General features: G+C 34.2%; 1 protein-coding gene across 2 annotated transcripts in view; it reads right to left on the reverse strand.

The window, feature by feature from the left end:
- Positions 1-7443: 7443 nt before the first annotated feature.
- LOC135216818 (potassium voltage-gated channel protein Shaw-like) overlaps positions 7444-16250 on the reverse strand; it is a 96408-nt gene continuing 87601 nt past the window's right edge. Inside the window, exons 6-7 of one of the 2 annotated variants that reach the window (XR_010314933.1) lie at positions 12907-16244; positions 10697-12696 (exon numbers count right to left, since the gene is read on the reverse strand). Coding sequence is in view for 1 of the 2 variants with exons in the window: in XM_064252317.1 (XP_064108387.1) it covers positions 10418-10833 (416 nt within the window). In the remaining variant the exon portion in view is untranslated. Of the gene's footprint in view, positions 12697-12906; positions 16245-16250 lie in introns of both variants that reach the window. The other variant, XM_064252317.1, reaches the window with a different exon arrangement.

Genomic DNA, 16250 nt, shown 5'->3' on the forward strand with positions numbered 1-16250 from the left:
ATAAGATCCTTAAATGCCACATCAATATTCCAATTATAGCAACGAAGTGTTTTTCTTCTGTTTAATAATAATCAGTGCATAGAAACATGAGTGGAAGTAAGTTACAGAGTACTGTACATTTCACATCACTGTACACAGTTCTTGGAAGGCTTTGGGCTACAGTTTCATTTACGCTACCATTCTTATCCAGTATTCACACACTGCACTATATTTAGTGAAAAACAATTCTTACTTCTTGTGCAAATGAAATGACTTACAGTATTTGTAAAAACGTGGTTTGATGAACTGATGAAGTTTATGTCATGCATCGTAAGTTCTGGGTACTATATTTGGCGCTTAAAAAATGCGATCTTGTTTAACAAAGCCCATGAATATCAGCATGGTAACTTAATGATATTAATGCAACTGCCATTTGATTTTCTCAGAACCTGAACACCCACTATAATGATTTCATTTCAAAATTTGTTATACAAATCAAAGAATCATGATTTTAACCCATTGTATCTCCATTGTTATGCACCTTTATATGTGCTGTTTAATGGAAAAATATGAACAAACATAAAATTAGGTAAACATTTTTTTTCTCTGAATACTTACATGGTAAAACTATGCGATCTAACCGTAGGAGTGAATTGAACAGAATAAGCAGAATTTAGTCACTAAGATTTAGTATCACCTGAACATCACTGACTTTCACATAAATATGCATATAATTGTTTTACAACATTAATACTTTGGCTCCAAGACATTATAATCATGCAGTGTGCGCAGTGTTTATTCATGTGTACAAGCTAATACGATACACTTCACAATTATTTACCAGGCTATGCCACTATGCTGCAGTGAGCTGATGTGTTAGGTGTGGTGCAGGAACCACTGGCACAGAGTAGTTTTCTTTGTAGCTCCAAAAACTCCGGAGTGACTTTGCTGAATAAGTGCATGATCAACTGGCAAACAAATTACTTATGTTATACTACATAGTAATAAAGATAAATGTCAAAGATAGGAATTCAAGAATGAACAAAAACAAATTATTTCAACTCAATTTTCTTTCCAGTCGATCGCATACTTCTCATAATACGTAAGTGGAAAATTTGTCAGTCTATAACCCTATCCAGGGCAATGCACATCCAAGTTTTCAGGTATAATATTTTTCTGCAAAATTCTAAAATAAAAATTTTAAGTTATACAATGTATCACACAATTATTATTTTTGATTCTGTCCATTTGAAGGTTTTACTATTTCACAATTATGGCTAATGATTTTTGTATATAGATTTTTGAACAATGGCCCTATTTCAATACAGTACAATGTATGCAGAATTACATCAATCACTAAAACTTTGGTTTATTGGGTTAATTACATATCCCTAAACCCTCATGAGAATCAACTTGTATCTCTCAGATTTATTTCAGCTTTCAAAATGCATCTATAAAACAATATTCAAAACCAAATTAGTATTTCAAGATTATTATATAAAACCAAACTTTTCAGTAGGAGGTATTTTTGTCCTGGTTTCCTTACCAAACTGGTTAATTAATTACCTGGTAATTAATGGTGATGTTCCTGCAAACCAGTCAATAGATTTCACTTCACATTGTAAATTAAATGAGAAATGAAAAGCTTCCAATACATCAATGCACAAAAAATGTACCAGAAAATAGTTCCCAAACTTTCACTGAAACAGTGTCAATAAAAAATGGCTAAAGTTCAATTTGGGTCTTCCACTTTAAACTTAAAATATGAAAATTAACCTTTGGTTGAAATTAACAAAAAGGAAGGGGAACGGGTTACAAATTTACCATAAAAGACCATACAATACTTACTGCCATACAGAGCATTTCCTCTTTCTAGAAATTAGATAAAATCTTCAATCAAAGGATACTAATTTCAACATGGCACTTCAGATATATATATAAGTATATATATATATATATATATATATATATATATATATATATATATATATATATATATATATATATATATATATATAAGTCATATCACATTTCCGTGATTCATATACATATATCGAGCTACAATGTCCTTTAATATCTAATTCACTCTACCTCGGAATTAATATATTTTCATATATGCTTAACCAAAGGGGAATTTTTTTCTCGATAATAGATTTGCCTGGACCAGGGCGCGAACCTATGGATCCTTTCAAACCCAGGAACGTCAGTATATATATAATATATATATATATATATATATATATATATATATATATATATATATATATATATTCAGATTATTTGATCAGAATAGACTTTTTTAAAAATGTCTCACACTATATTTTGATCCTTGCTATCACTTTTAGAATTTCAGTATGTACCTATTAAGAATAAAACCTATAAACAGAAGGAAGTAAGATGTACATATACCCAGTCTGTGAAGAAAATCTCAGGTTTACAAGTCTCAAATTACAGTTACAGATTTATCAATAAAAGATATTTGCCCATAAACCATATACTGCCCAGTAGCCAAAATCCTAGATGCATTAAAAAACAGGTTATCTATACTGTACTACATAATGGTTCAGTTTGAATTTCAAATACCACGGCTAACAGTATTAACTTATACTGTGAGCATTTCTACGATGCTGATTTTCACTGTTGTGAATACAGACCCAGTGAAGCCTTCTCTCAATATGTACAGGATACTTTAATCCATTTACACCATTAGAATCAATTTGTTTACTATTATGTATGAACTTCTGTGAAACAGAGAAGTAGGCTACAGTACTGTGTAAAATTCATGTTTAAAAAAAATGATGACTGGGAATGATACAGATGTAGATTTCCCCCATGCATGTTTTAAAAAACAATTTAGCATATCAAAACTCTCATCATAATTCTTTTTTACTGTACATTTCAATTTACCAGTGTATGCGTAATACACTTGGGTTGTAACGTAGTTCTATCAAGAATGTGTGCAAATAATGATGTAAATGAGATTACTTATTCCTGTTTCTGTTAACACCTTTTACAACTAAGCCAAACTCAATCTGTAGTTTTGCACCTTCCCTGTGTACCGTCTGACTTTGGTTTGGTCCCGTAAGTTCTAACATGCAGGGTGTGAAGGAGAGTAGAGGCATCAGCACACGTCTCCCAGCCCTATTTTCTTTGCATGTGTTGCATTACGCTAGCCTTGCATCATTATAGTGCTTTACTAACTGCTGGTGTAATGGTGAGTTAGTATTATTATCTAGTCCACCCTAGCACTTACTGAAAAAGCTGTTTGGCTTTCGGTATAACAGCATTAACTAAGACACTAATTCAGGACTATCATGTAGAATAAAAATTTACAAGGGTCTCTCTTCTTTCAGTGATATGGAGAATACTCTTTTGTATAAAATTTTCGACATATAAAACAGAGAAGTGTACATAGACTACTGCAATCAATAAAAGCTCAGCAGAAGAGAGGCCAAAGGTTTATGATTGCAAATAAATACTCTGCTATCCTTATATTAGGATTTAACAAGGCGTGGAGCTGGGAGGCGCGGAACTGTGCCAGGCTAAGCACTAGCGTGCTTCAGGGGGCACCAGTCACCCCAACACAACAGGGCTGTGCAGGCCTCAACAAAGGGCATAAAACTTCAGTTTCTTCAAATAAAAACCTGCTATTAGTAACAGCCATTACAAAGTTCCATTACAATAACATGATATACTATGTTATTTGATTCTAGATTACCAATATTAAAAAATATACTGTACAAGCATTATTGTCATAATCTCAAATTATGCTTTAGGAATTCTGCACTAAAATATGACGTGTGAGTGCAAGTCAGAGAAGGTGAGGTACATTTGAGAAACAATACCCTAAGACAACCAGACTGAAGCTTACAATTAGAGGGGCTACGGAGGCTGCCCATAATGAGGCCAGGTTTTGGTGCCCCCCGTTTACTCGCCAAGTGATGCAGCCAAGGTGATATCTAGAGGGAAATTAAGTGGCTATGTTATGAAGAGATAATTAGTAACAATGCAGGAATGGGCTGAAGTGACAACATCAATGGCCTACATAGAGACCTGGAAGTGCTGCCACTTCTGGAGTTGGTCTGCTTTGACAGTCGTTTCCTTCCTCAACCTCTATCTTAATATTTGCAACAAACAATCAACTTTTATCAGAGATCAAGTAGGACAAAAGTTTTTGTATATTAGGTGGCTACGTCTGTCAAAACAACTCCTCCGACCCTATGTACATGTGTCTTACAACTTACTCTATATATAGTCATATGATGACCAGACTAGGCAGTATTATCTAGCCTATATTCAATAACTCAAACCTAGTGTCTATTAAAGACTAACAGGAAAATTTCAGTAATTAAGTGAAAATATAGTTTAGCTACAGTGATGATGATAATCACATTAAGCAGATAATTACAATAATTAATGCATAATTGCAATAATCAATGCGATATAACAGATGCATTTTTCTACAAGCTTAGTACTTGACTTTGTGTATCAATACTTCCATCACATCCGCAATAATAATAATAATAATAATGATAATAATAATAATAATACGTACCTGTAATAATAATCAAATAATAAATATCAAAACTCTACACAGCTAAAACTCATTCATTCTCCATTTGTATTTATTATATACACTTTCACATTTAGGGTTCATGTACAGCACAAAAACAAGTATAAATTCTTTTGCACAGATGAGAGAATGGATAAGCATCAACTGTGTAGAGTAAACAAGCGATCTGGCATGCTAAACCCAGCTCATATGTTACCTTAACATGCTTTTAGTTTTTAGTCTCAACAGCATGTTCCTTAAGCTATTTTGAAATACTAAATACATATTATCATTTGAATTATGCACTTTAAAGGCTGCACTTGTGGGATACTATCTGCCTTTAAAGAACGTACATTTTAGCACCATCCGGGGCAGATCCTCTACCACTTGTAAATATGCAAGTCATATGATAGGTTACATTCTGTCTTTACAAAAATATAGGAAAAATTGACAAATTGTATTTGATTAAAGCAAAAAATTATAAATACCTATCAAACCATAAAAATTACAATTTGGATACAATTTATACATCTATTTACTTAACACATTTTTTTTGTATATATTATCTATATGCATGTGTGTATATAACAATTTAACTTTTACCATCAAGGGTCAAATTATAAGTAACCAATATTCTTTCATGAAAATTTAAATTTTCTGTTCAGTGTTTCAGATTCTAGCTTTAACCTGCTTTGTTTACCCTGGCAAATTTGAACTCTTATTTATGAAATCTTTAGCATCTTAAAATTTGCAGGGAAACTCTTGTGGATCAGTTGTTTTTTAAACTGCAACTAGCCTCAGCATTAAGCGCTCACTGTTCATGAGTTCTTGGTATGCATATTTACTTATATACTAGTCACGCTCTTGGAAATTCCTATGCCGTTGGTTAAAAAAAAGATAGTTTAAAAATTAAGTGAGGTTTGGATCCATTAAAGTATTCTATTGTTGACAAGTGACCACAAAAACATATACAGAAATAAAAACAATGAAAAAATCCATCACTGTAAAGATCAAAGGTCTACATCAGGCACTTTAGATTTACTGGGACTGTTTTGGTTCATTATATGCTTCCTATCTATAATAAGATACTACCTAATGTACTGAATGTCGTTACTTTATATTGACATTTACTAAAGACTGATGGGCTGAATCTTGAGGATTTGGTATAAAAATACCTACGTATATGAAGGAAAAGGACCCCAAAGGCCTAATTTGGCCAAATTCTGAGACTCACGTCCCATCGAAAAGGATATGGAGGTCTCAGCTTTCTGTATGGTTAAGAAAAATTAATATTCAATGCATTTTACCCAAATATTTATGCATTACATATGTTCTATGAGGGCAAGGATAATGATTAGTACTTCATTTGGTGGGAGTTTACCAAACAGTGAAATATCATGGAAGAGGCCCTTGAAGAGGAAAGTTTGGTCTCTTCTTCAGTCACCTAATAAAGGAGGCTTTACAGAATAAGGATTCCTGCTAAAGCCAGCAAGACCAGTGCTACTGGCTGAGCAGACTTCACAGGTCAAACTGGCTTTAATATAGTGTATATCCCCTTTTGCCAAGTGCAAAGGGCTTCACTCCAATATGGAGTGAATGAAAATTTCCACACACAAAAAAAGGAATTTATATACGTATGTATATATGAGTCTTATCACATCACCATGATTCATATATACACATTAAGCTACTAATGTCCTTAAATATCTAATTCACTCTACCTCGTAATTAGTATATTTTCATATATGTTAAAGAAGTGGAATTTTTTTGTTATTAAGAAATTTGTCGGCTCATGGGTGCAACCCATGGAACCAAGAATTCAGGATGTACAGTGAAATTCTTTACCCACAAAGCTATCACGAGAGGTAAAAGTTAACGCTACCTCTCACCTTTAAATCCCTGTCGCACTCAGGTATTTGCTGTTTTTAACGTTGGCATCAACCCACCTTGACCTTGATAACTTGCTTTTGTCTCCTGTAGCCATATCATGAGTAGTAATATCACATCACCGTGATTCATATACTGTAGTACATATATGCATTTAAAGTTTAATGTGCATACTCTATATGAATCGCGGTGATGTTGACTGATTGATTGATAATACTCATTATATGGTTACTTGTGACAAAAGCACTACAAAGTTATCAAGATTAAGTGGGGTGATGCCGACTCTAAAAACAAGGAATACCTGAGTGCGACAGGGATTTGTAGGTGAAGGGCGGCGTGAACTTATACCCCTCATGATAGTCTTGTGGGTAAAGAGTGTCACTGTATGTCCTGAATTCTTGGTTCCATGGTTTGCGCCGATGAGCCGACAAATTTCTATTCGTTGTTTGTGCCCATAAACTGATGAATTTCTTATCAACTAAAAAATTCCCCTCCTGTTACAAATATGAAAATATATTATTTCCGAGGAAGAGCAAATTAGATATCAAAGGGCATTTGTAGCTTAATGCATACACATATGTGTATATTCACACACACGTGCATATATATATATATATATATATATATATATATATATATGTATATATAATATATATATATATATATATATATATATAATATATATATATATCCAATGTAGCATGAAGGAACACGTACTTGAGAATATCCTTAAATCCATGGTAGAAAGGTAAGTGAAACAGGGACTTGGAACAAGTACTTTTGTAGTATATTCTACATTTTCAAGTTCACACTGAATATAAAAGAAGTTGACAGGACCCCTCTTTTGGATTTTGTATATAAAGGCCAGTCAACTTCTTTTATATTCAGTGTTGTTTACTATTGGAGATACACTATAATATAATAATATATATATATATAATATATATACATACATACATACACAATTTATATATATATATATATATATATATATATATATATATATATATATATATATATATATATATATATATATATATATATGGGCAGTCCCTGGTTATCGGTAGGGTGCTGATAAGCAAAAACAGCCATTGATACCTGATGTCCTGTTTTGATTCCCATCAAAACAATAACCTCTCTTCCTCCCTCTCCCCTCCTCTCTGTCTTCCATATGCTAAGCAAGAGCTCCATAAAGGTAAGAGTGATGTTAAATGTATTTTATTAGTCATTTATGTTTATTTCTCTTTGTTTTCTGTATGGAAAATTTTGTTTATTCTCTAAAAAAAGTATTTTCTTACTATTTATGGGTGTCTGCAATGCATTATGGTAATGGGATTTTTATTCCTTGAGGGAGTTATTGTTTTGGATTTCATACATTTCAGACTTTGTGTGACGTTCTGTAATGGATTATGTACGAGAACTGAGGTTTCACTGTATGCATATATATATATATAAATAAACATATTAGTAGCTGTAGGTACCCACCCTTCAAACGTGTTAATGAATGCATATTCACTTTTAAATGACCTGGATGTACATCTTTCCCCAGCCAATGCTATGGTGCCACTGACTGACCCCGTCAGGCACCAGTGCCAACGGCAGGCACATACATGTTGCGACAGGCTGCTTGGGAAAGATTTTCATTGCGGGGCCCCCTTAAATGGCCCTTGATAAAACTCAGCCTATAGTATGTTATCATGGTACCAAATTTGAATGCAGTAGGCACATCTTTACCCTTTGGGACCTAATTCCCAAAGGGGGCCAGTACCCCTGGCTATCAAGGTTGGGGTAAGTAGGCTATGACCCTGACCCTCTCCTCCTCTGGTTGTCGGTAAGTTGAAAAGGAGTAGGCCTTTTGTCCCCTAATATTGTGGGAAACCCTTGGGCCGCAATTCTGGGGGTGGGGGGTTTCCCCCCTTACTACTGAGGGTGCCTTATGGCCTTAATATTTTGGGGAGGCTGTTTGAATCAATAAAAATACTTCTACATAGATGTCAACTCCAGAGTTGTAAAAGATGAGGCGGTATGAAAAAGAGGGGTTATGACCCCCCTTTGAAACAGCTCTTGAATTTCAGATTTTGAGAAAACCTTCCTGGGGGAAGGGGAGTCTACAGTGAAAATTCGGTAGCCCAAGTTGTCAATGCTAAAAGTTGTAAAAATGAGGGGGTATGAAAAAGAGGGGTTATGATCCCCTTAGAAACGACCCTCCAATTTCGGATTTTGACTAAAGCCTTCCTGAAGGGGTGGAGAGTCTATGGTAAAAATTTGGTAGCCCTAGATGTCAACTCCGAAAGTTGTAAATATGCGGGGATATGAAAAAGAGGGGATATGACCCCTTTACAAATGGCCCTCAAATTTTTTATTTTGATTAAAACCTTACTTGGGGGGAGGGAGTCTATAGCAAAAATTTGGTAGCCCTAACTCTCAAATCTGGGCGTGCATAGTGAATGAACAAACAAACAGACAGACAGACATACAATTATTGCCTTTTATCTGTATAGATAACAAATGTATATTATTGATTACAATTTAAGAAGTGCCTGAGTTAAAACAAAAATATGTGTAGTATATTGCAAACAGATAACAATAAAAATTTCCAAATTCTAATAATAATAATAATATAATAATAATAGGCTATTCCACAGTTAGCTACCTGATACATCATCTTTTCTGCTATTAAAAGAGAACGTTTGAGAGTTTTCTGCAATGGATATTGCTGCTTTGGATAGTTAGTGGCAGAACATAGCAATGGTAACTTGAATTGAAAAGGCCCAAACATTTTTAACATTGGTAAGACAATCATATTGCTTAAGACCAATCCTGGACTCTTACATGTCATGGGTTTCCAGTTAATTTTCTTTGGTTAAAGACAAGAGGACATTAATATAAGTCTGAATACCCTCTCATCTATTTTTCATTTAAGTAAGCTAATCATTTTCAATTATTAATTACAGTTAAAAGTTCAAGTACTGTTTACTGAACTGGCATACCACGATTATGTGGAAAAATTTAAATATTTCCCAATTTAATACATACACACATACATATATATATGACATATACATTGCTTGCTTTTATCAAATGGTTTTCTGAAAGTGAACAAGTCTTCAAAAAACTTCATTTTTCTTAGAGATATTTACATAAATCTTACAGATGGTCCATAACAGAATACAATAATTCTATGCACTTAGCAAATTTATATTATGGAAAACATTTTCATAACATCTGTATATCATGTTTATACTAGACTGAATTATTTTCTGTTCCTTGAAAATTTGGTAATCAATGAGTGGGTATGAGCACAGCACATATCCTTTCATAACACTAAAGCTCAGAGCCCGTGGGAAGGTGAGAAGAGGTTCTCCCACTAAGCTGAACTTCACATACTGCTGACTCACCCTTGGAACATCACAAGTAAAAAAAATGTTGTGGACAATACAAGTTTGGTGTTATCTGTTTCATCAGGAAATCAGGTGAATACGAATAGATCATGAAGATCACTCCCAGTTTTGGTCCTTTGTGGAAAAGGAGACAATGGTGCTAATATCCTGTGTCAACAAACATGCAGGCAAACAGTGCAGTAGTAGTAGAATTAGTTTGCATTCGAAGTATCATTGTCTTCAGAACATCAAAATAATGAAAATAATTTATAAAGATCATCATACAATAAACATGAAAGGATCACAGTACAGTGTCTGTTATGGGACACTCTCGCTGGAGGGGATGCATCTAGCGTCTTGACCTAACTTGTTAATCTTTTTGGCAACTTTTAGTTCTCCTTCTTCTCTGGCCAGTCCTTGTAGCAATCATTTATATGTTTATTTCACGCTAGAATAGACGAAACATTGTAGTCTATTTATATTTTGTGGTCTTTACACGAACACTGCTAGTCAAGCAAGACTATTTTGAGCGCTTCTTCCTTAATGAATCCCTCTCAAAATATCTTCATGAAAGTACGGCAGTGACTCACATAACAGTAGCTCGTCCAGTTGTTGAAGGTTACACGGTGCTCGGGGTGAGGCCTCCAGGGGAGTCTGATCCATGGGGACTCGTTTCCCCTGTTCCAGTTGTCTGGTCATTATCTGGTCCACGAAGGCCCCCAAGAGAGCCAGAGGAGGACCCCAAGAGAGGGCGTGTTGGGGATGGTGGTGGTGATGGGGAATGTTGAGGACAGGAAGTAGGAGGGGGTGCTTGTAACTGTAACGGAGCAGGATTGGAGGGAAGAGTAGTGGAGGGGATCTGGGCTGGCTGTGCTAAAGCCACCTGCGCCATAGTGGCAATGGGGAAAAGTGGTTGAAGAGGGGCAGTGGGACCCCCACATGCCCCCGTCTGGGATAATAGTGGGGCCTTGAGGGCCGTCTCTAAGCCTACGCCATTGGGGTTCAAGGTAACAGACAGACCCATGCCCATGCCGACTGTAAGAGAGAGGGAGAGATACAGTGGTGTTAGCGCTACACACATTGCAGCCGCGCTGCCAGCATGCTGCCACACTTGCTACATCTAGACATACATGAACAAAATGGCTGTTAAATCAGAAGACATCAATTTCCATCAAAATAAATACATATAATCTAGTCTGAGAGGTTTTCTCCTCCCACACATGCCACATCTACACTAGAAGCAGTACTGCATCATGGCAGGGGCCTTAGCTTGGGTTCCTCATTGTACAGCGCTAGCTAGGCTAAATCATTACATAATTACAAGTATGATATTTTATATACTGTATATGTATTGATGTGTATATATATATAAATATATATACATTTATAAGAATATCTACAATACACAATACTCTCTGTGTGCATTTTCTTATAAACAAGAGTTAAAAACAAATCACTGTAAGCAACAAAAACAAAACAATGCAAGACAAAATGGGTCTGAACTTCTAAACCATGAGAAAATGCAGGCAGATTTCAGGTGTTCCAAATGATATTCTACATAAGGCTATGCACAAACGATAGATATGGACATGGCAGCCTTCCTTTTTATACTGGATACCTATCTTGGTGGAGATTTTCTTGTTCGTTGTCTCACAGAGAAGAGTAAGTGGTAGTAATGGTAGAAAGTATTTCACTAATCAAAGTGCTACACTTTTCAGGCACTATTTAAAGAGCCATGTGTAGGACTAAAAAAATGTACCAGTCCAGATGATAATACAACAATTATATAAATTTATAAGAATCATACAAATGGTATAATTAAACCCAAATCATTACCATGCTGCAACTGTCGGCAATCCTCTAGAAATGCTTATAATAATGAATCGTGTAAAGATGGGGGTGTGAGTAGTCTAGATAAGATCAGAAGTTTCGAATATTTTCATGATCAAATTGATAGAGTTGGGGTAGTAATCACCACACAAATATGTACAAAATCATTTCTAGAAATAATGTAATATTTGCCATATTAGAACATGCTAAAACACTTTGCTGTTGTTCCCAAGGATGTCCTATTCTTGGAGTGCATGAGTTCACTTCTAAATTTACTTTACACAGTCTTTTGTTATTTCTATGATAACTGCTGCATAAATCTGTATGCTTATCAGAGATATATTTGATTTCAACCTAATTTAGTGTGGAATAACAGTGTTAACATGTAAATTTGTGTAAACTTAGTTTTTAAATACGAAAATTCCCACTCGGGAAGAAATAACAATGTACTTCCTACTTTTCTGTTTAATGCCAACACTTACAGAGTTCAGTGAATAACTGTGGTAGGAATAAAAGAAATTGTAAATCATCTAAAAAAAAAACAAATAATAACCATGTACTGTAACACTTATAAGTCTCACAATGAGCTATAATTGTACTGGTAAATTTTGTGAGAAAATTAATCATAACATAAGGATACAAATATATTAATCACTAAAAGTAAGATTTTGTTTTGTCAAAGATCGGAGTTGCCTAAGAGCAACGAAGTGTAATGGTTGACTGGCAGATTTTCTTATAGGATCTGTAAATTCTGAAGAAGACTTATTACCTGTTATCGTGCTTAGTAGAGAAAGACTACAGTACAGTACTTAACAGGGAAAACAGCAGTTCTATGATAGGGTAGCGCAATACGATGCCAATACTGTGCCATACTTAAATTATAGAGTGTTATTCATTAGCATGTGAATTCACACAATAATAATGAACTAAACTGATGAGATATCCTAATCTTACCTGATAAAGGTGTGCTTAAAACCATGCAGCTCCTACACTGTAAGATGGCAGCACAGTACCTTGAAGAAACTCTCCCTAAAATGTTATGAGCATGTACAGTGTTTCTCAGGGGACCTGTTTACATAACACAGTAACACAATAAATATAAGTTAATAAAAACTGAAGAGACCAGAGTTTTAAAATAACGGAAGCTATCTGAAGGTTTTAATTTAAACTACATGTCTTTCAGAGACTGCAGTAAGCTATCTATTACTTAAAGTTATCTTACAAAAGAACTATGTACAACATTATAATGTACATTTCAGACTTTGTTAAAATACTGACATGTTTACATAATCAATACAGTAACACAATAAATATAAGTTAATAAAAACTGAATAGACCAGAGTTTTAAAATAACTTGGAAGCTCTCTGAATGTTTTAATTTAAACTACATTTCTTTCAAGAGACTGCATTAGCTATCTATTCCTTAAAGTTATCTTACAAAAGAACTAGTACAACATTTATAATGTACATTTCCAGACTTTGTTAAAATACTGACATGGTTTCAAACATATTCTTTCACATTCGTCAGTAACAAAAACAGTAATACTCAAGGAAGATCTATTCTTAAGTGCCAAAACATACAAAACAATATTCTAATAAAAAAATCTTCATCTGCGACTAAATAACCCTAAGTGCTCATCTTGCAGAAACTCCAGAGAAGAAGCACAGTCCATAAAACTAGAATTCATTTGAAGGCGCTGTTTAAATCATGATGATCTACCATCCAAATAAACATTTGAGAATTTGTTTACCTGTTGGGTCCAAATTTCTGTAATGTTAAGATACCTAGTTAAAAAAATCTTCCTGAAGAATAACCATGGTATTATGATCTATGTTCATTTTGTCAAAATACTTGGAAAATTGCAATTCTTTATTCATAAACTAATAATTCTGTTCATACATCAATGCACCACAAATTGATGAAACAATTCCAAATACTATATCAAAATCTGACTGAATACTAAGAGAATAGTCAGTTAATTTTCACTGCTATCTATGAAAGCCAAATAATAAAGAATACATCAACTGTATATGCTGTATTCTAGATCATTTGATGATGGTCTCAAGTTGAAAAAAGGGAAACAAACCCTGTATTTGTACTTCCAGAAGCAACAGCAATAGTGCAAGATGCAACAAAAGCCTAATATAGAACTGCATAACGATTGAGTATTGATATTCTATCTTTAGACATTGCTCAATCATGATTGTGTATATCATGCCCAACAGGTTTTTTTTCTTTACCTAACAGAGTACGTAATACTAATATGAAGGGATAAATAATTTTCAAAGTTTATGTGTCCTTCCTCTAACAAAACTTAGAATTGAACCCACTTAAAAGTTTTCATTAAAATTTTTCAGTAATTAACTCAGTCTCAGCTATTGCTGTTATATGCTGACAGTCACTTAATCCTGAGATTTATGTATACTATCACAGGGTTCTGTTGTACTAAAAAAGAAATCTACAATTTTCTGTTTGTGATTTTGTTCACTGCAATAAAGTTTAAGTACAATTTTTCTATAATTTTCTTTTGATTACAGAAAACATCCCAAATAACCTAAAAAAAAATCAGAGACTGATATGAACAAAAAGTTTAAAGGCACATGTGCCTATAAGAGCTTTGTACACTTCACAAATCATATGAGCTTCAAGCAACCTATGTTAAAATACTTCTGTAAACAGTAGGTAGCTGACCATCTAAAACGGCTGTCGTGAATAATGCTTCAGTGATATTAAATCACAATTACAATGTATAATTAACACCAGTATTTCATATGAACATCTGAGGTGTCTGTCAAACATGAATCCTGCAAAACCTTATCTTTTTAGCACTGCATTACTTACAACAATGATCATTCTGAATGGATGTCTAATAAATGTTGGAATCCACTATTCTACTCCAAAGAGGATGGGTGCTGAATTCTTTAAACTTTGATGATGCTGAATTCAAACCCTAAAGCACTATTTCATTACAAAGCATATGTTGAATTATAGCATTTACAGCAGCAGCACCTTAAGCTTTACTCTACAGCATTTTGTAACTATAAACACTCCTGGAGTTCTGTCATAAAGGGCCTAATATGGTAAAACACCTCACTTAAATCCTTATTCTCAGTTGCATGCTAAGCTTACGCAAACATTCATATCTGATAAAATAAAAAGTGCATCCAAGTGGAAAACAGCATAAGAAGTAATAGTACCTTTAACTACAGTAAAAGCCTGCACAAATTCAACAAATAAAACAAATCCGTATATACAAGATACCATTTACGCACTTGGTATGCCTTTGAGCATCAGGATATACCTTACCTTGTTACTTGATCAAAACAAGACTACTATATTTCTAAAACTGAAACTGATGGTTTGAATTAAATTCTCCAGTTACTGTACTTAGCTGCAAATAATTTCATCAAGGGACTGTGCAACTCCCAACATAACCTTTTCCTCAAAGTTCTACAAGGGTAAAAGGTCATCATGTTTACCCTTTCTCTATCCTCTTTCAGTATGTACTTATTTTTGCATAACTTGTAGTACTATATATGCTAATTATTCATCATACAGTACTTCTAAAGCCTTGTAAGATAAGTCCGTATGTATACTGTAATTTCTATAATAATTAAGAACATTAAACAAAATATTTACTCTTTATAGGATACTTATTCTACATATGTATATATAGTAACCAGGAATACAAACTGCAGAACTGAATAAATTTGCAATAAGTAAGACTACCAACAAATAGGTGTTGTCAATGTTTCTACATTGTGTTTTCTAAGTTAACAAACCAGGATTTTTTCTGCTTTTGGAAAATTAGAAGTTTTTATTGCCCTAGACCTCTCAAGTTGTGATCAAATGTGTTCTTGGGTGTGCAGTCATAGTCACAGTCACATACTTCTGATTAACTGATGCCGTTGACAGTGTAAAGAACGTAGAGTAAAATAATTAAGGCTAATAACTTTGGGGGGCTACAATGAAAAGCTTTTTTAATAATGAACACATATCAAGGTAAATATGAATATTATACTCATTATAATTTCAGAGTAATTTCCTTAAGAAAAAAACTCCCAGAAGAGAAGACACTGTACACCTCACAATTAACACTCTTAACATAAGTATGGCACCAATCTCAGTAAAGGCAGTACTTTTACAGAAGCAAAGTACAGTACTTAATGAAAGGTATGAAGGTATTACATGGAAGGATAATTTGGTTTAACTGCTACTTTGTTTGTCTGCTTTTAAAGGTTTAAACACGATAGATCTGGTTGTAAAGTGCCCTCTGGTGAGAGCTCATTTGGGATAAAGGTTCTCCGTTGGGCTGTTGTTACGAGACACGAACTCTTAGTCCATGAATGGAACTCATGTGAGGGAGGAGATGGTTTTACGGGATTTGTTATTGATATTCTTTATGATTTTTTTTTTGTCATTTGGAATCAATTTACAACAGCTTATGGTACAAAACAACCATTTACTTTCCCTTGTGGTGGCCACAACACATGATAACATCTGCCATGGTGGGCTGGGTGTGGCTGCTGGACCTCTTAGAACCCAGTAATTTTGTTTGAGGGCATGTCACTACCTTTAGATGTACCATTAGTCGTGGAATTAGGGGCATCGTTGCCTGAAA

Source organism: Macrobrachium nipponense, chromosome 6 (assembly GCF_015104395.2).
Source record: "Macrobrachium nipponense isolate FS-2020 chromosome 6, ASM1510439v2, whole genome shotgun sequence".
NCBI classification, from domain to species: domain Eukaryota; kingdom Metazoa; phylum Arthropoda; class Malacostraca; order Decapoda; family Palaemonidae; genus Macrobrachium; species Macrobrachium nipponense.